The sequence below is a fragment of the Geotrypetes seraphini genome, chromosome 10 (assembly GCF_902459505.1).
Source record: "Geotrypetes seraphini chromosome 10, aGeoSer1.1, whole genome shotgun sequence".
Classification (NCBI taxonomy): domain Eukaryota; kingdom Metazoa; phylum Chordata; class Amphibia; order Gymnophiona; family Dermophiidae; genus Geotrypetes; species Geotrypetes seraphini.
Window position 1 is genome coordinate 31465490 of NC_047093.1, and position 21322 is coordinate 31486811.

General features: G+C 42.2%; 1 protein-coding gene across 9 annotated transcripts in view; it reads right to left on the reverse strand.

Moving 5' to 3' along the window:
- Positions 1–21322, reverse strand: part of RNF157 (ring finger protein 157) — a 158359-nt gene that overhangs the window by 12231 nt on the left and 124806 nt on the right. For 2 of the 9 annotated variants that reach the window (XM_033960240.1, XM_033960241.1), the window contains exons 15-18: positions 16440–16648; positions 9587–9646; positions 8857–8905; positions 5769–5873 (exon numbers count right to left, since the gene is read on the reverse strand). In XM_033960240.1, coding sequence (XP_033816131.1) covers positions 5769–5873; positions 8857–8905; positions 9587–9646; positions 16440–16648 — 423 coding nt within the window. The remainder of the gene's footprint in view (positions 1–5768; positions 5874–8856; positions 8906–9586; positions 9647–16439; positions 16649–21322) is intronic. The other 7 variants (XR_004540799.1, XR_004540800.1, XM_033960242.1 and 4 more) reach the window with 4 other exon arrangements.

The window sequence follows — 21322 nt, forward strand, 5'->3', positions numbered from 1 at the left end:
AGTACTATATGCTCTTCACGACGTGGCCACCCGAAATGTGATCTAAGATCACATTTGCCGTACAAATAGTAGCACTTTATACACAGATAAGATATCCATGAAAAGGTACATGTATACTGTATATTCCACAAAAGCAATTATGCTTAGTCAGCACTAGTACAGTAGAATCTGTTATCCAGTATTCACAAGGATTGGTGGATTCCAGATAACCATTTTCCCAGTTGATTGAGAATGCTGTGTTAGAACATAGATCTCAGTTCCCCCCTCCCTCCCGCTCGAAAGCGCCAGTGCGGCAGCAGTCCTGAGCCTCAAAGCCCTCCTCCCTCCCTCAAGCCCTGAAGTGGCAGACGCAGGCGGTGGTCCTACGCTGTGAACCCCCCTCCCTCCCTCCCTTTCTTACCTGAAGTGCAGCCGGTCAAGCAGGAGGCAGCCTCAAAACAGGCTGCTTGCGGCCAGCCTTGGCAGGGCCTTTCCTCTGATGCATCTCAGCTGCTTCGGGGCTTGAGAGGGAGGGATTTGCAGCTCCGAATGCTGTTGCACTGGTGCTTTGGGTCAGAAGGGAGGTGGGGTTCGCAGCTCAGGACTGCCGCCACTTCTAGTTTTTTGGGGCTTGAGAGGGAGGGGAGTGGGGGGGGGGGGCTCAGGGGACATTTTTTTTTTTCACCAGTGATTTTTTTTGCCAGTTGGGCGAGTGTGCCGGTTAACTGAGATTCTACTGTATTTGTACAACTTCATCCAGATAGCCTATCTGTATAAGGAATTTCAATAGATCTATACTGACTATTTGCATCACAGTGTCTGTTCTAAAACCACAAATCACAAGTTTTTACCATCAGAGGAGCTGTGAAACATGCCCACGCTCATGTAGAATGGTGGATGTCAAGACTGTGCAGTGTTTGAAAAGGGGAATGAGGTTTTTACCATTCTGCCGGGCACCTGGAAATATTATGAAATAACCTAATTTACTCAGGCTTAACAAAAGACAGGTCAGAGTCGAGCGCTGGTAACTAGACCCTAGCACTGTGCTCCAGCTTGCAGCACCAGCCTTGCCCTTCAGATCCACAATGCCTTTCTTTGTCAACCTAGAAACCTCTGCCGACTTAAGAGGGCAAAGTAGTTTGTGCTTCCAGCAACCTCTCGCCTTAAAAGCTATTGTGATGTCACAAAGCTAACCCTGGAGGTTATGTAAAATTTCAGGAAAGAAAGATCTTTAAAAAAAAAAAAAAAAAAAAAAAGTTGGGGGGGGAGAGCCAAATGGAATTTAATGGTCTTCCATGCCATGAAATGCATGATAAAATAACTCCAAGAAATAAGTCTCCCAGGGAAAGGCTTTCACCACATCATGCAATATGAGAATGCTCTCTATTTTTAACTTAAAAGTTTTAATGAAATTTTTATAAGTTTTAAAAGGATGACTAACATTCATACACAGGCTGGCAAACCCTGATAACCAAGAAAATAGTGTTGGCACACAGTGAACATGAACTTTTCACAGTAATGACAATCACAATAGTAACAAGAACAGAAACATAAAAAGGCAGGGGCAGATTTGGCCAATGATGAAAACCAGACGTGAAGACTTGATACGGCTGGAGGCAATTCTGAGGATTCAAGTGATAAACTTAAAACCAGCACTGGAGGCTGAGGGAACATCTGTTTCTTTCTTCACTTTTACTTCCTAGAGCTGTAGCAGTAAAGTATATTTTCGGGATCATTCTCTCTCTCTCTCTCTCCTTTTTTTTTTTTTTTACTTTTTTATTACATGTAAAAAGGGAATAGACTGTTTCAGCCTCAACTTAGTTTTGAACTTTCTTCTGCCAAATTCTGATTCCTTTAAGCTGGGCTCCCTCTTTGGTGCCATAACCAACAAGTGGGTAGAAGGATTCAAGGGGATATTCCTTTTCCTGAGAGACAATAGCCGGGTAAATAACAGGAGCTGTCATCACATCCAGAGATCCCCAAGACCTCAGCTCAATTAGGCTTTGCACCCTCTTGCAATACCTCATTTTGAAAAGACACTAGAAAGAGTTCCTAGGACATGAATGGGTAACGAGGTTTGGTAGGGGCTGGCACTGCCATGCAGAAGATCTGGCTTCAATTCCCACTTTTTGGTGGGAATCTTTATGCCATATTTTTAAAATGGAACATATGTTGGCTGTACAGCAGGGACACTATAAGAAATTTTTGAATGTATGGGAGTCATTGATAAAATATTGTAAGGAGTGATAACTGAACTGATTTTATTTTTGCCCTTTCATTATACACATCCAGGGGAGAGGGTGGGAGGGATTTATAGGGTTATTTTAAATTGGATAAAATTATTAATAGGTTTTATGTAATCTTTTCTTGATTATTACTTAAGGGGGTGGGAGGGTTGCATGATTGTTTAAGTATATCTATAAATTCAATGTGCTTTCTTGTATTATTATATGTATAATTGGTTTGCACGATGGCGGTCTGAAAATCAATAAAGAATTTACAATTCCCAAGCCCATTTTCTGACATGGAGGATCATTCATAGCTCCTCTGGGGAAGGAGACTAGTTAAATAAACGTCCTGGTCAGGATAATTTTTTTTTTTTTAACTGTAAATTTAGGTAGAAGTTTCCGGCTGAATTTATTAAGATTTATTTACCACCTTATTGAAGAAATTCAGCCAAACATACTTGTAAGCATTATAAAATATTCAAACAGTAGATTGTAAGAAGCATAATATGCCATATTATGTCAACACAATGATAGTTATATTATCTGTTGTTTGTTTAAATTTTATGTATTGAAGGGAGGGATGGGGGAGGGGTGAACTTGCACTGTTATTTTTTGGATTTGTATGCAACTTCTATTTGTATGTTCTGGTTGAAATAATAAAAATCATTTGAACATAAATTTTATGTATTAAGTGATTTTGTATTTATATTGTTCCCCACCTAGAATTTTAAAAATTTTAAATTAAAGGTGGCCTCTGAATATTGGCATAAAGGGCACTTTTTCGTGTAGTGGTTGCACTATCTGCAAAAGCTTTTGAATATCTGGCCCTGTTCATTTTGAAAAAAGGCAGGACAGTCATAACCTCCATGGTGTCACCTAATGACATCATTCAGCATTACACTTAACAGCACCTAAAAACAGCTGAAGGCTGCATAGCTCTGATCAAAGAAATCTCACTACAATGGCTGGGCTAAGCTGGAAGAACATACAACAGAGAATTTCCCAACACAGTGCAAGTCCAAAAATCTGGATGCTAGAAGTTGACCCCCCTCCCCCCAAGAAACTGGACCCTTTAAAATTGTGATATCCAGACCACCCGAGAATCAAGACTCTTCAACTCAAACCTTTGCCTGTATATGCAGACACATCTTTTTGTGTGGCTTCCTCCCCCTCCCAATCCACTGTATTATCTCCCTCTCACTTAACCTCTTTCTGATGCTGTCCTTGGTTTCCTAAACCCGGCTGCAAAGACACTCATGTGGGACCATGTTCCTACTCCCTCCGATGCAGAAAGTCTACGTCATAGAGGATGGAACCGGCAAGCTTAGCAGTGATGTGCGCAGGGACATGGTCCCCACGCCATCGTCTTTACAGCTGTGTTTAGGAAAGTCGAGGACAGCAGCAAAAAGAAGGCGAGAGGGAGGGAACAGAGATGGTTTGATGCTAGATGAGGGTGGGGAAGGAGACAGATGGGGCGAATTTTAAAAGTACTGCCTGAGAATCGGAAAAGTCCAGACTGACCCAATTCTTCAGTCCAGATTTTTGTACTGTAGGTGGATGTAAGAGAAGGTTCATGGCACCAACGAGTCAGCTAAAAGTTCAAAAGAAGCAGAAGGAAACTGCCTATTCCCTCTCCCAACTCCCCCTCCAAAAAAAAGGCACAAAACAGATTAGGGGACAAAAATACAGCTAGGAATAAGATCGTGAGCTGGCAAAATAGAGCCGTGAAATAAGAAAGCTGTTACAAAAGTTTAGTTTTGCTGCTCTAAAAAACCATATTATATGCCATTCTAGAGAGTTTTCATAGGGACTTCACTTCACAGCTGTAGGACCGAGAGAGTGAGGCCTTCACCAACCATTTTCCTGTAAGCTATGGTCGATGCCATCACCTAAACTGATCACACCCCTTCAGGTCATCTGTGTTTCACTATTCTCTAACATTTTCCATAACCAAACTGCATTTTGTTGGAGATGCCAACAATTTCAATTCTTGAGTGTATCTTGAAAAATAGGAAGCTCTCCTGTACAACAATTCTCAGTCTGGTCCTTAGTATGTATGCATTAGGTAGATTTGCATACAAAAATGGAAACAGTGCATGCATAAGAACATACTGGGTCAGACTGAAGGTCCATCAAGCCCAGTATCCTGTTTCCAACAGTGGCCAATTTAGGTCACAAGAACCTGGCAAGATCCCAGGGAGAAAAACAGATTTAATGCTGCTTATCCTAGGAATAAGAAGAATTTTCCCAAGTCTATCTTAATTATGGCTTATGGACTTTTAAAGAAATTATCCAAACCATTTTTTTTAAACCCTGCTAAGCTAACTGCTTCCACCACATTCTCTAGCAATGAATTCCAGCAAATCTAGCTCATGCATATTCACTGTGACTATCCCACAAAGCAGACTGACTGCGTTGAGAGCTATTGCAAATCTCCCAGAGCCATCATAGAGTGCATTAGTGTAAAGAATTCTTAACACCCACTCCAGCAGCCCGCAAAAGTGAGTAACCTATTCTCAGTTGCAAAGCATATGTACCTGCTCTCTTATTAAAATGCTTCCCAGTAGCTTCCTGCATCCATCTACATTACACACCTTAGTTAGAGCCAGTTTGTAACACTTTCCACTGCACTTTCCACTGCAAGTGGTTCAATCCAAACAGCAAAGGCTTTATTTTTTATAGCACAGGAGTTAAACTCTGTACACTTGGCAACAGTTTCCTTCTCTCTCCTAGTCTCACATTTTAACCTCAAGAGGGAATGTGAAGAATAAGAAGGAACAATAATCCACTCCTGCCAAGGCCCCATCACTTACAACCATCCCAGTTTGGGGAAGAGGGAGGTGTTGCATCTTGATCGTATATGAACAGAGGAAACAAAAACCAGGCAACACGCTACCATCAGTTTTTGCTTTTAGGGGATGGAGGAGAGGTAAAGATAAGATCCCTTTCCCTCTAACATTAATGATGAAAGAGAACTGCTTTTAAGAAGTGATTTCCCCTCCTTTACTTTCATGCCCTTCCCACCTCCCTTTTTAATTTTATTTTAACTTCGATGTAATTTTAACTTTTACCCTTACCCCAGCCCTTCTTGCATCAAATTTGTCTATTTCTCATCTAATACCTATGTTATTTATATACAGTCCCCTTTTGGGGTTTTTTTTTTCTTTTTTTAATCTTAATTTTTAGAATTGTAAACCGATCAGATACTAATCGATGGTCGGCATATCAAATAGTGAATAAACTTGGTAAAGAACAGCAGCTTTAATTTTGGTGTTATGCGCTTTTTGGGAGCGAGAAGGGGAGGAGCTAGGCATAACATTTTTATCGCCTCCCGTTACGCTGGAAAAAAAAAAAAAGAAAAGATTCAATTCGACCCCTTTTTCCTTACAGCACTGGCCTCTAGCTCTCAGAGAGCATAACACTGTGCCCAGTAGGTTCACCAGCCTAACTCTGGGATGGGAGTCTGGTGGCACAGTGGGAAAGCAGGAACATAGGAGAGGCGAGGTAAAGGGGTCGGGAGAGGTGAAGTTTCAAGTTCATGTTCAGCAGACTGCCACTCACCAGCTAAGCAGACCTGAGTGCTCAGTTTATTATCCAGTGCTTTGCCGGGGCCGATGTCATTGTTATTACCACACTCCATACCTAGGAATTCACCTGTCCTCTGTCCTGTAATGGAGTTAACGCAGTTAGAGAGGCTTAGCTTTGGGCTTCACTGTTACCACCAATTCTTTTGTGTTATATTACTTACAATAATAAAGACAGATAAAACAAATTAAATAAATACAGGCGCACAAAACACAGTGTGGGTAGAGAGTGTGAGCAATAAGAGAACTCTTAAGCGCATATCAAGCTGTTTGTCCAATCCATCTGTATCTGGAGTGGAGGGGGGGGGAAATGCATTTCGACACTTTGTGCATTGGAAGGTCTACGAGAACAGAAGCTATTCTGGTATTATGAAATTGAAACTACAGGTGGGGGAGGCAGGGAAAGGGTGTCCAGGAAAGAAAACTTTGCAAATACTAAGAGGGATCGTTAAAATGTCTAAATTTATAAAATAAAAATGAGAAAACACAGTCGGTCAATCATATGCTCCAGTGAACTGGGGTGGGATTCTTTCCCAAGAAAAATAAAGTTGAGGTGAAATTTAGCAGGGGGGGAAAAAAAAAGCAGCCGTACTGTATTCTAAAGGAGAACACAGATTTTACAGGAAGTGATTTGTTTTGGTTTTATTTTTCATCGCTTAATGATCCCCTGGATCATATCAACGTTTGAGTTTCAAGCACAAGTACACACGTTACAATTACAGGAAAGGAGGAGGGGGGACAAGTTGCTCCAATCTGCCCACACCTGCAGCTCTGATGCTGGTTAAGAGCTGGTCAAACTCATCACCCCTAGGACTGCTAAAGGTGCATCCAACAGCCCAACGGGTTGGAAGGCCACAAAGAGGATGAGTGAAAGGGATTTGGCTTTGGTTTCCACTCCACCTGCAAACACTGGAGTGATCAGTCCAGTATAAAAACAAAAAATAAAGAACTGCCCTTGGGGGGGGGGAGGGGGTTTACAAAACTTGATCAGAACGCTGCATACACATCCGCAATGTATATTGTTGAGACACATATGCACACAACTTGTCCCAAAATAGGTTAAATTCACAAATTTTAGTTACCCTGAAAAACTGGGATCAGGGAGGGATTTTTGAGAGCCAAACCTGGGGAATCGGCTATCCTGGACACTCCTTTTGTTTCGGAGCTGTCTGCCCAGACCTACCAACATCTAAGGAAAACTGGGGTGCACTGTGGAGAAGTGACTTCTCTCCCTGAATCCTGCTTAAGCATGTTCCAGGCATTCATCTACACAGTGCGATATCGGTAGCCACCCTGCGTGTGCAATGCAAGCACAGGAGTCGGCATTTCATGATCTAAATCACTTCCTCAGGGTTATTTAGACCAGCGTTCTCTTTCCAGCTTCCACTGCCCTTATGCCTCTTGCTCACCTCTCTAGGGGTCGATTCTTTACATAGCCTCCTCTGTTTATGCAAAAAGAGCACTTTTGCATGAACAGCCTAGAGAAAGAGGAGGATATGTACGGAATCAACCTCTAGAGAGGCACACAAGAGGCACGGGCAATGGAAGCTGGAAAGAAAATACAGTGGTACCTAGGGTTTACGAATGCACCGGTTTGCGAGTGTTTTGCAAGACGAGCAAAACATTTGCAAACTTGGTGCCTCGTAAACCGAGCTTGCCTCGCTGTATGAGCGCCCCCTCCCCTGCGATCAGGCATCCCCCCGCTCGCATCTGCCCCCCCCCGTGATCCTACATCCCCCCCCGAGCATGGCAATGACACTTCCTTTACCCCGACTTGGCACCAGTAGATCCTCCCTCCACCACCATCATCCCACCACCACAAACCACAACAAAACAACAACAAAAACCCACCAACCTAAAAACACAAAACTGATAACCACATCTAGATTAACCTGCATCATGCAGTAGGTACCAAGTCTTAAATGTGTACTCTGCTAGTTTTAAGTGTATATTTTGCGCAAGAAAGAAGACAGGATCTCACAAAGCTGGGCACCCACAGTGCTAAGCACAAGGAAACTAACATCAAAAGAAACGGGACCAGGGGGCTCAGAGAGGGTCAAATTCAACCTGCTTCTTTGATCCAGCCTGTCTAGTGGTTTTCTTAGCACATTCCAGGTGATGCAAAAAGCAGACACTTTATAGAATAGTCAACCATTAAGAACAGGGCTGTATCAAGGGCATCTATTTATAGCTCAGGAAACAATAGGACAAAAAAAAAAAAAAAAAAGGACGAAATGAAACTCTTCAAAGATGAACTCTCACTTGCTTCCCTCAATGACCTGTGGACTTATTTCTCTAGCTGTGGGGTTCTATTAGTATATGTGCCTATCTGAATTTTAAAAAAAGATGCACTCATTACAGCGCACAAATGATCAAGCATCCTTTTGGTTTTTCCTACTTTACTGAATAGTGGCTTATGACTTATTTTCAAAGGACAAAATGCCACTCGGTCTCCAAGCTTTAAAGTTTTCATTTTGGAGGCATCAGTCGTGAACAAGAGGGAAAGCGCAATAGCGTGGACTACACCGTCTCCTGGAAGCACATCTGGCCAACGAGGTTTGAAGATCACCAAAATGGATATGCATTAAAGAAATATTTCCAATATAAAGGGTCTCACGGCATGCAAATTCATTGTGGTAATCCCGGAAACCCAACTGGCTAGGTACGGCCTCTAGGAAATCAATAATTTTATGCAAATTCTCCCCTATCGATGTTTGAGTCTATTTTTAAGGGGTTGGAGGTGGGGGAGCAGAAGTTCAACAAGTTAACAGGTGAGTGAGTGAATGTCTCAATTCTGTGCGGTTTAGCTATCTGTTCCTCTGAAGCAGCCCACGATGCTCCAGATACATTTTTCATTAAATTCAGGAGCACCCAGAAATTATAGGGGCGTTTCCAGGACTGTCTCCCTAAGAGTGCTCACTGCATACAGAATAAAGGCAGCTTAGAGCACTCTTTTCTATGGTCTGGAAGTCCCTAGTACCCAGCTGCCCTCTCTGGCACAGCAGCTGCCAGGCCTTCAGGTACACGAACAAAATGAAAGGAATAAAAATCACATATCTTGTTACCATCTTCCTGGATAGGAGAGCCGTTCTCTTCCTCCACGACATCATTCCCCTGAGACACAGAAAACGTACAGTGTATTCCTGCAGCAAAGATTTCCCCATACCAGCCCCTCTCGTCCTTCCATGTTGCCCACCCATCTCTGGTTTCCCTACCATGCTTGTCCATCGCTGAGCACAGGTCTTAGCCATCTGATCTCTCCTCTTTCCCAGTTCCCAGCATTCCTGTCTCCCTTCTCTATCAGGGTAGGGAATGGGCTTCCAAATCTTGTCCCGGGGAAGCCCCAGCCTGTCATGGTTTTCAGGATATCTAACGAATATGCAAGAGCTAAATTTGCATACCAAGGAGGCATTGCATGCAACTGTCTCATGCATATTGATTGTAGATTTTGTGAAAACCTGACTGGCTAGTGCACACCCGGATCACCTGGGATAGGGTGTCTTATTTTAAGAGTGGGTTTGTATTTGTTGTTTTCTTTGCATTTGAAATATTGGAGCACCGCCATCTTTATTTCAATTTATTTCTCACCTAAGACAGCACTCTAAGTGAGTCTAAAGATACAAAAATCCCTCATACACTCCTCCTCCTCCTCCTGTGCTATCAAGGTTTTAATCATGATCGTCTTCACGCAATCACGTTTCAAATGTCCATTCCTTTGGCAAGGATGGTGCACGGCGCAGGATATCCCCTCTGCCCCGACCCAAGGTTAGCATGAACTGAAATATGCAAATTTACCTCTGCATCTAGCTCTTCCGCTGTGATGAAAGTTACATCTGGGGACTCCACAGGTGTCAACTGCAAACCGAGGAAGAGAGGTGTAAGGAAAAGCAGACATGTCACTTGTTCAAGTCTTCCCTCCAGAGAGTGGATGCTACTGGGAGCAGCTGTCATTCCAGCTAAAGCCTCGCCTATGCCACAGTCTGTTTGTATTTAGCTGTACCGAATGCAGTAACAACAGCAGGGCTGAGGAAGCCCTCTCCACAGGGATCAACTATTTCTCAGAAGGCCTCAGGGAAACTCATAACACATAACAGTTACACACTCACACACACAAAATCAAAAAGGGACACGCCACTTGTGTTTTAAGCAAAGAACAGAATGATTCACATTGCAAAGAAACAATAGGGCTTTTACTGACTGTCAGAATTGGGATGGAGAGAAAAAGTTATCAGTCACATTACTACAGTATTAATCTCGTTGCTGAGCATAGATTTTCTTTTATAATGGCCTGTCCTGATCGGTATGGCTAAACCACAAAATCTCCAAGAGGTTATCAGTGAACTGATGGGGATAAACAGGCTGTGCTGGGTTTTTTTTGTTTGTTTTCTTTTTAAACCAAGTGGGTAAAAACAAATGGAAAAAGCAAAAACCGATTCATGCTGTCAAGCACTGTGGATTCAAGGATATGGAGATATCTTGCCAGGGTTAAGTGAATTTATTGAATAAACAGGTTAATGGACTCGAGAGAACTTTCCTGAAACTGAATAGGTTGAAGACAAAAATAGTGCTTTGGAGTTTCTCTCTTCTGTTGTGGAATTTTTTTAAACTGGATATTAACAAAACTAATGTGATGCTTTTTCCATGGAAAGATAGCTCTAAACTTGTTTCTTCTATTTTTATAAAAAATGTCCCCCTGCAATCAGTTAACAGCACAAAAATCTTAGGGGTGATCTTTGATCATAAACTGACTTTCCATGACCACATTAGTAATATTGTTAAAACAACCTTTTACAGGCTGCGCCAAATTCGCTCACTCTCACAATTTTTATGCTCAAAATCTCTTAATATTCTCATTCATTCTTTGGTGATCTCTAAACTTGATTATTGTAATGCCCTTTTTAAGGGCATTTCTCTGAATGAAATAAAACGCTTACAAATTATTCAAAATGCTTCCATTAAACTTATAACTAAAACTAGGAAATTCGATCATGTAACTCCTCTTCTTAGGAAAGCGCATTGGCTTCCTATATCTCACCGGATAACATATAAATTATGCATACTTACTTTTAAATCCCTGTTTTATAAAACTCCAGCATTCATTTATAAATTATTAATCCCTTACATTCCAAATAGAACACTGAGATCCAATGAACAAAATCTATTGATGATCCCTTCTCTTAGGGTTATTAATACAAGACGGCAATTTATTTTTTCTGTTACTGCACCTCAAATTTGGAATTCGCTCCCTATTTACTTAAGGGAAGAACGTAATCTGGAGAAATTTAAGAGTAATTTAAAAACTTTTCTTTTTAAGGATGCTTTTGATAATTAGTTAACAGTCCACAGGTTAAATTTTTATTTCTATTGTTTAATATTATAACTTTTGTTTTCCCTGCCTTTTGTTTTTTACCCTGATTGTCTTACTTTTCTTTAATGATTTTGTATTTCATTCTCCTTTTTCCTTGTGTTCATGGTTTGTTAAGTATGTCTTTTAGTCCGCTCGGATGTAAAATATTGTTAAGTATTGTATTGTCCCCCAAATACTGTAATTTTTTAAAATGTTCATCGCTTAGAAATATGATTAAGCGATTAATCAAAAATTTTATTAAACTTGAAATTTGATTACAGTGGAACCTCTGTTTGCGAGTAACCCGGTTTGAGAGTGTTTTGCAAGACAAGCAAAACACTCAGCAAACTTTTGACTCGCAAACCGAGCACTGCCCCGATAAACGAGCACTTATAGTCCAGGAAACGCCGCTTTGGGGGATTCCTCTTCCGGCCAGCCTTCCACGTCAGGTGCCTTCCGCAGGTTGGAGGACCTCTGTCTGGGTCTGCGCAGCCAGGTGCCGTCCCACTTGCGCGTGATACGCACAGCGTCAATCATCGGCGTTGTGCGTGTCGTGTGCGGCGTGCGGGTGGGGTGGCGCTCAGCTGCGTGGGCTCGGGTGGGGGCTCTCCAGGATGCGAGGGGCATCCGACGTGGAGGGCTGGCCGGCGGATGGAGGAGGCATCCCTCTGAAGTGGCACTGCGGGATTCTCTGGCGGACATTAGAGGCATCCCCCCGAAGCGGACGGAGGAGACGGCACTGCAGACAGGTATAGACCCCGGGTTCTGGAACGAATCGTTGCTGTTGCCACTATTTTCTATGGGGAACTTTGCTTTGATAAACGAGCATTTTGGATTACGAGCATGCTCCTGGAATGGATTATGCTCGTAATCCAAGGTACCACTGTACTGTATTAGTTTTCCCTCATCCTTCCCTTTATCTAACCCTGGTATGTATGATAATAATTGTTTATTCGTTTTCATAGGTACTATAGTTAGATTGTGAGTCCATTGGTACAGAGAGGGAAATTACTCAAAGTACCTGATTAGACTTTTCGCCATTGTAGAAATCAAATTTTATTTGTTTTTGTAAACTTCTTTGAAGCCAGTATGATGATTTAGCGGTATATAAACACTGCACTAAATTAAAATTAAATTAACCCTTCCCCCCATTTTATAAAACCATAGCGCAGTTTTTAGCGCCGATGCAGAGGTAACAGCTCGGACACTCATAAGAATTCTATGAGCGTTGGAGCTGTTACTGCTGTGGCCGGCACTGAAAAACACACTACTGTTTTGTTTAAAAAAAAAAAAAAAAAGGGTGGAAGAGGGGGTTAAATTAGTGTTTGGTGCTTATGAATTCCTACTCAAGGAGATATTATCAGGAGAAATCTATGGTACTTTGTCTAAGTTACGGGTGTCCAACCTCAGCCCTTGCTAGGTTGGATTTTCAAGATTTCCCAAATGAATATGCATGAGATCTATTTGGATAGAGTGGAAGCAGTGCACACAATTAGATCTCGTGCAAATTAGTTACGGAAATCCAGAAAACCCGACTGGATTGCGGCCCTCGAGGACCAACGCTGGTCTAAGTGTTTTGAAAATAGGCCTTTTTAGCTGTTGAAGATTGTTCTAAAAGTACTTGGAGTACTTTTAGATTCTAAATTAATTTATTCACTGGCATCTGATGTACCGCAAATTATCCAAAAAAAAAAGGCAACTATGCAGTTTACAGTAAAAACAACATATACAGTCCCATCAATGAACACAGACAGTACATTATTTGAAACAACAAAGAGAATTATGTTACGCAGGAAAGGATTGTTGGAACAAATGGGTCTAAAGTAATTTCTTAAATTCTTGTAAAGCGGGAATGCTCCGGATGTGAAGATGTAACCATTCAAAAGCTCCGACAAAGAAATCCTTCTTTAGATTAAGACAACCAAGGGCAAAACATAGGTTCACTACTCAGTTTCCACAACTTTCGTATTATAGTGCAAGCTATTTTACATTACATTAGTGCAGGGGTAGGGAACTCCGGTCCTCGAGAGCCATATTCCAGTTGGGTTTTCAGGATTTCCCCAATGAATATGCATCAGATCTATTTGCATGCACTCCTTTCAATGCATATTCCTTGGGGAAATCCTGAAAACCCGACTGGAATACGGCTCTCGAGGACCGGAGTTCCCTACCCCTGCATTAGTGACTTTTATTTTGCCTTAACCTTTCCGTTCTAGGTGGATTACAAAAAAAAAAAAAGTAAGCTGGACATTTCCAGGAGAATTACAGGAGCAGATACTAATAACAAGATAGTGACTTATTCAGTTATTTACAAGATCAGGGATAATTAGGTACGGCATTAGTTTGTCTTGACAAAATTTCCTGAATAGCAGGGTCCTTATTTCCCTTTGGAGGGTTTTTGTATTCAGGCATTGTCAGGAAGTAGGAGAGGTGGTGGTCTAGTTTCGCTGCCTGCAAATTAAAGAGTCTTCTTTTTAAAGATGCATTCAACGATTAATTGAATCGCTTATGGCTCTGATTTTAACCTAGACCATTTTGACTTTTATTATTCCCTTCCCCATTGTTCTAAACCTTAATTGTACTACTTTATAATCAAATTGTAATTCATTCCCAAGTTTCCTTATGTTTCTACTTGTATGTGTAATTTAATTTTAAATTATGTTTTAGTCGTTTAGGTACTTGTCATTTAAGTCTGCCTTCCTTTACTCTGTAATTTTTAATAATTTGTACATCGCTTAGAATTCGGATTAAGCGATTAATCAAATGTGATAATAAACTTGAAACTTGACTATCGTACATCTTCGTGCACTATGTGCCCTTGATTGGGGGGATGAGTAAATGGAGACTGAGCTCTTCTTGGCCTGGTTCAGGTAGGAAGGGGTAGCACCATTCAGGGCTTTGAATAATAGACAGTAAAATCTGAATAGTATTCCTGCTTGCATTGGGAGACAAGTGTGTGTCTAGGTATGTGGAGGTGATATGATCATATGTGCTTAGTGAATAGATCAGTCTGAGGGACGTGTTTTGTACAGTCTGTAATTGTTTTAGCATAATTGCAGGGCATGTAGATAAAGGATGTTGCAGTAATCTAGAAGTCCCAGGACTAGGGACTGGACCAGGAGTCGGAATTGCTCCCTATTACTGCAACTCACTGTATGTAGGGATCACTAGTAATCTACTCAACAAGTTGCTTTTTTTTTTTTTTACAGAATACAGCTGATAGATATTCAGATGAGAAGATTTGAGAGGGCTCTCAGTAGATTCTAGCGTTTACGTTCAAACGAGCCTGTTTAATTTTTAAGTCACTTTATGGTGTTAATTGATGGCAACTGATTCATAGTTTAAATTTACCTTCTTCTTTCTATATAGTCCGGAAAGAGTGTCGTTTCAAATTAAATTATCCACTTAAGTGTAAATTTTTTGTGGATTCTATCATCTTATATTAGGGAGTTAAAATGTGGAATGCACTACCCTTGGGCATTAGAGGAATTCGGTCTTACATAATATTTTTTAAGTCTCTGAAGACATTTTTGTTCAATGAGAAGAAATGAGAACTTTATTTTTAATCTGCTTTTACTGTTATTCTAAAATGTAGGAGATCTTATAATGTACCGTATTTTTCGCTCCATAAGACGCTCTTTTTCCACTCTCAAAAAGGGGGTGGAAAAGTGGGTGCGACCTATGGAGCGAATACACCTCCCCCCCGGTAACTTTTTTTTAACTGGTGGTGGTCCTGGGGAGTCTCCTGCTGGATGGCAGCCTTTCTCGCCGCAGAGCGGCACATAAGGCAGGAGTGCAACCTTTGCACTTCCTGCCTGGTCCCGCACTGCTCTGTAGCGATAAAGGCAGCCGTCCATCAGGAGACCGCCCTGGACCACCGCCAGTTAAAAATGTTACTGGGGGGCTGCAGGTTTCAGGCTGCGGACTTTCCAGCACCAGACCACCTACGTGTAGAGGAGGAAAAACCAAGAAAAAAAAAATTCTGAACCACATTTTTTTTTCTTGGTTTTTCCTCCTCTATATGTAGGTGCATCTTAAGGTCAGGTGCGTCTTATAGACCTAAAAATACAGTAATCTGCTTGGAATCAAAAAGGAATTTAGTAGAACATAAGAACTGCATAGTGCAGCATAGCTTATCATGTACAGAAAAGGTAGAGTGATAGGGGGCAACTTTTACTATAAGCTCTAAGGCAACCGACTCACTCAAAGAAAATGGTGGGGGGGGTTTTAAGCTGGAATTGGAATATGAGACTTCAGTTGTTCACAGAAAAGCTTTTGCCAACTGAATCTTCCAAATTCTGAACTCAGCTCCCCCCCCCACCATGTGCATCTTCCCTTTAATTAAGAAATGCTCAGACAATGCTGGGCTTCCCTGGCCTCACCGCACCTTGTTTCCCATCTCCAATTCTGCCTCCTGGGTATGGGTACGTGCAGGTAAAAAGAAGCCAAGACTGAAGATTGACAACCCTTTCATTAGATGAGGTAACAAAAGAAAGGGTATCTGAACAGGACAAGAGACTAATTTCACAGTGCTTTCCCCCCTAGCGGGACCCTGCCGCATGACCTCTTTCTTCTGCTTTCAACTCTTGACTCAAAAACTCTCCCACACACCTACCTCCTCCCTGGTGTTTTATTTGTTGTTTTTTTTAAACTTCGGGCAGCGTCAACGAGATCAGCGTCTTGCCGTCGGCCTGCCCTGGAGGTCTTCTTTCAGCAGCGATTTCCTGTTTCTGCATAGGCGGACTGCTGCTGAAAAAATGACTTCCGGGGCAGGTCGACGGCAAGATGACTGTGCCAGGCTGCTACTGTTGCTGCTCAAAGGATCCGATGGGAAAATTGTAAACAATGCTAGCAAAACAAGTTTTACTAAAAATTTGATATTCCGCTTATCGAATTTCTAAGTGGAGTACCAGCAGCACTGCCACAGTGTTTCTGAGATATCTTTGTGTGGAATGGATTGCAGCCACAACCTTTTCATATTTTTCTGGAACACTGGACAGTACATGATGCCTGGATTATTTGCAAACTGCTCTCTAAATACAAGATAATGCAAGACTTCCCCGATGCAGTAACTAGCTCATTGAGAACAAGTTGTTCAGATTGATAGGCTATAAATAATCTTAAATGCAATCTCTGGATAAGTATGGCATGCAAAGTTAACAGCCCTGTTAAAAAAAAAAAAAAAAAACACACCCACAATATACAGGCCTTTCCCTTCCCTTATTTTCAGTATAAAAGCAAATACTGCACTGAGATCCTGAGAAGAACGCTTCCTAGTAAAGCTGTGGTTTATCTTTGTACCTCTCCCTCTTCTGAAGGTGGCCCGCTGGCAGCGGCGGCTGGCGAGGAAAGGACATCTGCCTCCTCTTCCTCCTCCTCGGTCCCCGCGGCGAGGTAAGAGCCCGACATGGAAGAGATGGTATCTGTGCTGAGCTGCGAGTGTTGGCTTTGGGATGAAGCCATGGACATGACCGACTGTGCCAGGCTGCTACTGCTGCTGCTCACAGGATCTGATGGGAAAACGGTTAACAATGCTAGAAAAAAAAAGTTTTACAAGTTTCATTAAAAATTTGATATTCTGCTTATCAAATTTTTAAGCGGAGTACAAGTAAAATTTACATTAAAAAGTAAAATCTGGGGGGACACGAACGATATGACATGGTGCGACCTCATCTGGAGTATTGTGTTCAATTCTGGCCTCCTTATCTCAAGAAAAGGCGCTAGAAAAGGTTCAAAGAACAGCCATCAAGATGGTAAAGGGGATGGAACTCCTCTTGTATGAGGAAAGATTAAATGGTTAGGGCTCTTCAGCTTGGAAAAGAGATGGCTGAGGGGAGATATAATTGAAGTCTACAAAATCCTGAGTGGAGTAGAACAGGTTCAAGTGGATCAATTTTTCACTCCATCAAAAATTACAAAGACTAGGGGACACTTGAAGTTACAGTGAAATACTTTTAAAACCAATAGGAGGAAATTTTTTTTCACTCAGAGAATAATTAAGCTCTAAAACGCGTTGCCAGAGGATGTGGTAAGAGCGGATATCGTAGCTGGTTTTAAGAAAGGTTTGGACAAGTTCCTGGAGGAAAAGTCCATAGTCTGTTATTGGAAAAGACATGGGCGAAGCCACTGCTTGCCCTGTATCGGTAGCATTGAATATTGCTACTCCTTGGGTTTTGGCCAGGTATTAGGGACCTGGATTGGCCAACGTGAGAAAGGGCTACTGGGCTTGATGGGACTATTGGTCTGACCCAGTAAGGCTATTCTTATGACATACTGGTACACTAAAGTAGGGGGGTAGAACTACATACCCTATAGAAAACAGAAACAATAAAGAGAAGAACAACTGAATGGGACCCTTCTGTAAGTGTTCATCATAAGAGAAGTGATGTATTTAGGCAGAAAAAATAAAGATCCCAAGTATAGTATGTCAGGTGTAACTCTGGGAAGCACCGAACAGGAAAAGGACCTGGGTATACTGATAATAGGACCCTGAAACCGTCGGTGCAATGTGCGGCAGCAGCGAAGAAAGCAAATAGAATGGTAGGCATGATAAAGAAGGGAATTACAAGTAGATCAGAGAAAGTTATAATACTGCTCTACAGAGCCATGGTCAGACCGCACCTGGAATGCTGTGTCCAGCATTGGTCTCCATACCTAAAAAAAGGATATAAAACAGCTAGAGAGGGTGCAGAGACGAGCAACGAAGCTAGTGAAAGGTATGGAGAACCTGGACTATGAGGAACGACTTAGGAGACTGAGGTTGTTCTCCCTTGAGAAGAGGAGACTACGAGGGGATCTGATCAAGACTTTCAAAATACTAAAAGGATTCGACAAAATGGAGCACGGAAAGCAGTTATTTACAATGTCCAATGTGACACGGACAAGAGAACATAGACTGAAGCTGTGAGGGGACAGGTCCAGGACGAATATCAGGAAGTTCTGTTTCATGCAGCGAGTGGTGGACACCTGGAATGCTCTCCCAGAGGAAGTAATTGCAGAATCCACCGTTCTAGGATTTAAGGGTAAACTAGATGCACATCTCCTTAAGAGTGGCATAGAGTGATATGGGTAAGGGTAAATTAGATGCACATCTCCCTTGAGAAGCATACAGTGATATGGAGACTAAAACTATGCCAGGGTACACCTGGAGGGGCCTCCGCGTGTGCGGATCACCGGACTTGATGGACCCAGGGTCTGATCCGGAGATGGCAATTCTTATGTTCTTATGAAATAAGTGCAAAGTGTTAAATTAAAGCTCAAAAGTGTCTTTAAATAAAAATGTTTTAAATTTTGTTTTAAATCGTTTCAAAGATGATTCTTCTCGTAGGTCTGCGGGCATGGCATTCCAGAGCATGGGAGCCGAGACGGAAAAGATTGATGATCGATGCATGCTGAACTCTCGTATTGACGGGATATGTAAGAAGTGTTGGGCATTCGATCTCAGGGTTCTAGCCTGGGTATAAGGGATCAGAAGTCTGTTTAAGAATTCTGGAAGATTTGTATTGCGTGTTTTAAATGTCAAAAGTAGAATTTTATATGTAATTCTGTGTGTTATTGGCAGCCAATGAGCCTTTATTAAGAGTGGAGTGACCTTTTTGGTGGGCCAATCTATGCTCCAGCTATAGATGTGAAAAAAATGAAAGCTGACATATTGGGGCATAGTAGTTTGTTTAAACTGGTTAGGGGGTCCGTTGACGTCTTTTGTTACTTCACTGTAGTTTTCTCTGGTTTTTGTTAGTTTCCACACAAATTCAGGGGGGAGGGGGATACTTCTATCTTAGTTGGGTCCTTTGGGTATATACATCCAGAGTGAGTAGGAGGAGGGTGGGATTAAATTATTATTACATATTTGAATCATTGAGAGGATGGGTGGGGGGGGGAAATGGTTGTTTTATGTATATTTCTAAGATGAATGTGCTTTTCTTGATATATTATATGTCGTTATATTTGTATTTTGCACTGTTAATATGTGCAAAATCAATAAAGAATTTAAAAAAAAAAAAGTGGAGTGACGTGATCGAATTTCTTTTTGCATTCTCAATGATCTTTATTAGCATTGTTCTGAATAATTTGCAAGCGCTTTAGCTCCTTTTGCATGATTCCTTTGTAAAGCGTGTTACTGTAATCAAGACTGGAAATGACAAGGAAATGAATGAGAATATTAAATGCTTGAAGGATCTAAAACTTTAGAGAGCGACTGTATCATTTATGCAATGATTTCATACAGCAAATAGATTCTTAGAAGTCCCCAGTGCCTTCCAACATATTGCAATCAAATGAGGTCGTCTGCTTTAATAATAATAATAATAATAACTTTATTTTTGTATACCGCATTACCATGGAAGTTCTATGCGGTTAACAGATGAAGAGACAGCACAGTTACTTACCGTAACAGGTGTTATCCAGGGACAGCAGGCAGATATTCTTGACTGATGGGTGACGGCACCGACGGAGCCCCGGTACGGACAATTTTAGAGTGATTGCACTCTAAGAACTTTAGAAAGTTCTAGCTAGGCCGCACCGCGCGTGCGCGAGTGCCTTCCCGCCCGACAGAGGCGCGCGGTCCCCAGTTAGGATAAGCCAGCTAAGAAGCCAACCCGGGGAGGTGGGAGGGACGCAAGAATATCTGCCTGCTGTCCCTGGATAACACCTGTTACGGTAAGTAACTGTGCTTTATCCCAGGACAAGCAGGCAGCATATTCTTGACTGATGGGTGACCTCCAAGCTAACAAAAAGAGGGATGGAGGGAAGGTTGGCCATTATGAAAATAAATTTTGCAAAACAGATTGGCCGAAGTGTCCATCCCGTCTGGAGAATGAATCCAGACAATAATGAGATGTAAAAGTATGAACTGAGGACCAAGTAGCAGCCTTGCAGATTTCCTCAATAGGAGTGGAACGGAGGAAAGCTACAGATGCTGCCATAGCTCTAATTTTGTGGCCCGTGACAGAACCCTCCAGTGTCAGGCCCGACTGAGCATAACAAAAAGAAACGCAAGCAGCAAGCCAATTGGACAGAGTGCGTTTAGAGACAGGATGACCCAGCTTGTTAGGATCAAAGGACAAAAACAGTTGAGGAGATGATCTGTGAGGTTTGGTGCGATCAAGATAGTAAGCCAGAGCACGTTTACAATCCAAGGAATGCAAAGCCTGTTCACCTGGGTTAGAATGAGGTTTTGGGAAAAAAACAGGTAGAACGATGGATTGATTAAGGTGAAAGTCAGACACAACCTTAGGAAGGAATTTTGGATGTGTACGAAGGACAACCTTATCATGGTGAAAAACAGTGAAAGGTGGATCAGCCACCAGTGCATGGAGCTCACTGATCCTCCTGGCAGAAGTGAGAGCAATCAGAAAGACCACTTTCCAAGTTAGAAATTTAAAATGCGTTGTGGCCAAAGGCTCGAAAGGAGGCTTCATTAACGCAGAAAGAACCACATTAAGATCCCATACAACAGGAGGGGCCTTAAGAGGTGGTTTTACATTGAAAAGGCCTTTCATGAACCTTGAAACTAAGGGATGAGCTGAGAGGGGTTTTCCATGGATCGGCTCATGAAAAGCTGCAATGGCACTAAGGTGGACCCTTATCGAAGAGGATTTAAGACCAGAGTCAGATAAGGACAAAAGATAGTCCAATACCAATCCCACTGCTGTAGATATGGGATTATGGTGATGTAACAGGCACCAGGAAGAAAACCGAGACCACTTCTGCTGGTAACACTGAAGAGTGGACGGTTTCCTGGAAGCATCAATAATAGAACGGACAGGCTGAGAAAGGAGAGCATGAGGTGCAGTCAGCCCGAGAGATACCAAGCTGTCAGGTGCAGAGACTGTAAGTTGGGATGAAGAAGCGTTTGCTGATGCTGTGTAAGTAGTGAAGGAAACAGAGGAAGAGGTATGGGTTCCCTGGAACTGAGTTGAAGAAGAAGGGAAAACCAATGCTGTCTGGGCCACCGTGGAGCGATGAGGATCATGGTGGCTTGTTCCCTCTTGAGTTTGAATAAGGTGCGCAGCATGAGCGGAAGAGGAGGGAATGCATAAAGGAAGAGATTGGTCCAATCCAGAAGAAATGCATCGGGTTCCAGACGGTGAGGAGAGTAAAGTCTGGAGCAAAACCTGGGCAGCTGATGGTTGTGGGGAGCTGCAAAGAGATCCACCTGAGGAGTGCCCCATTGGGAGAAAATG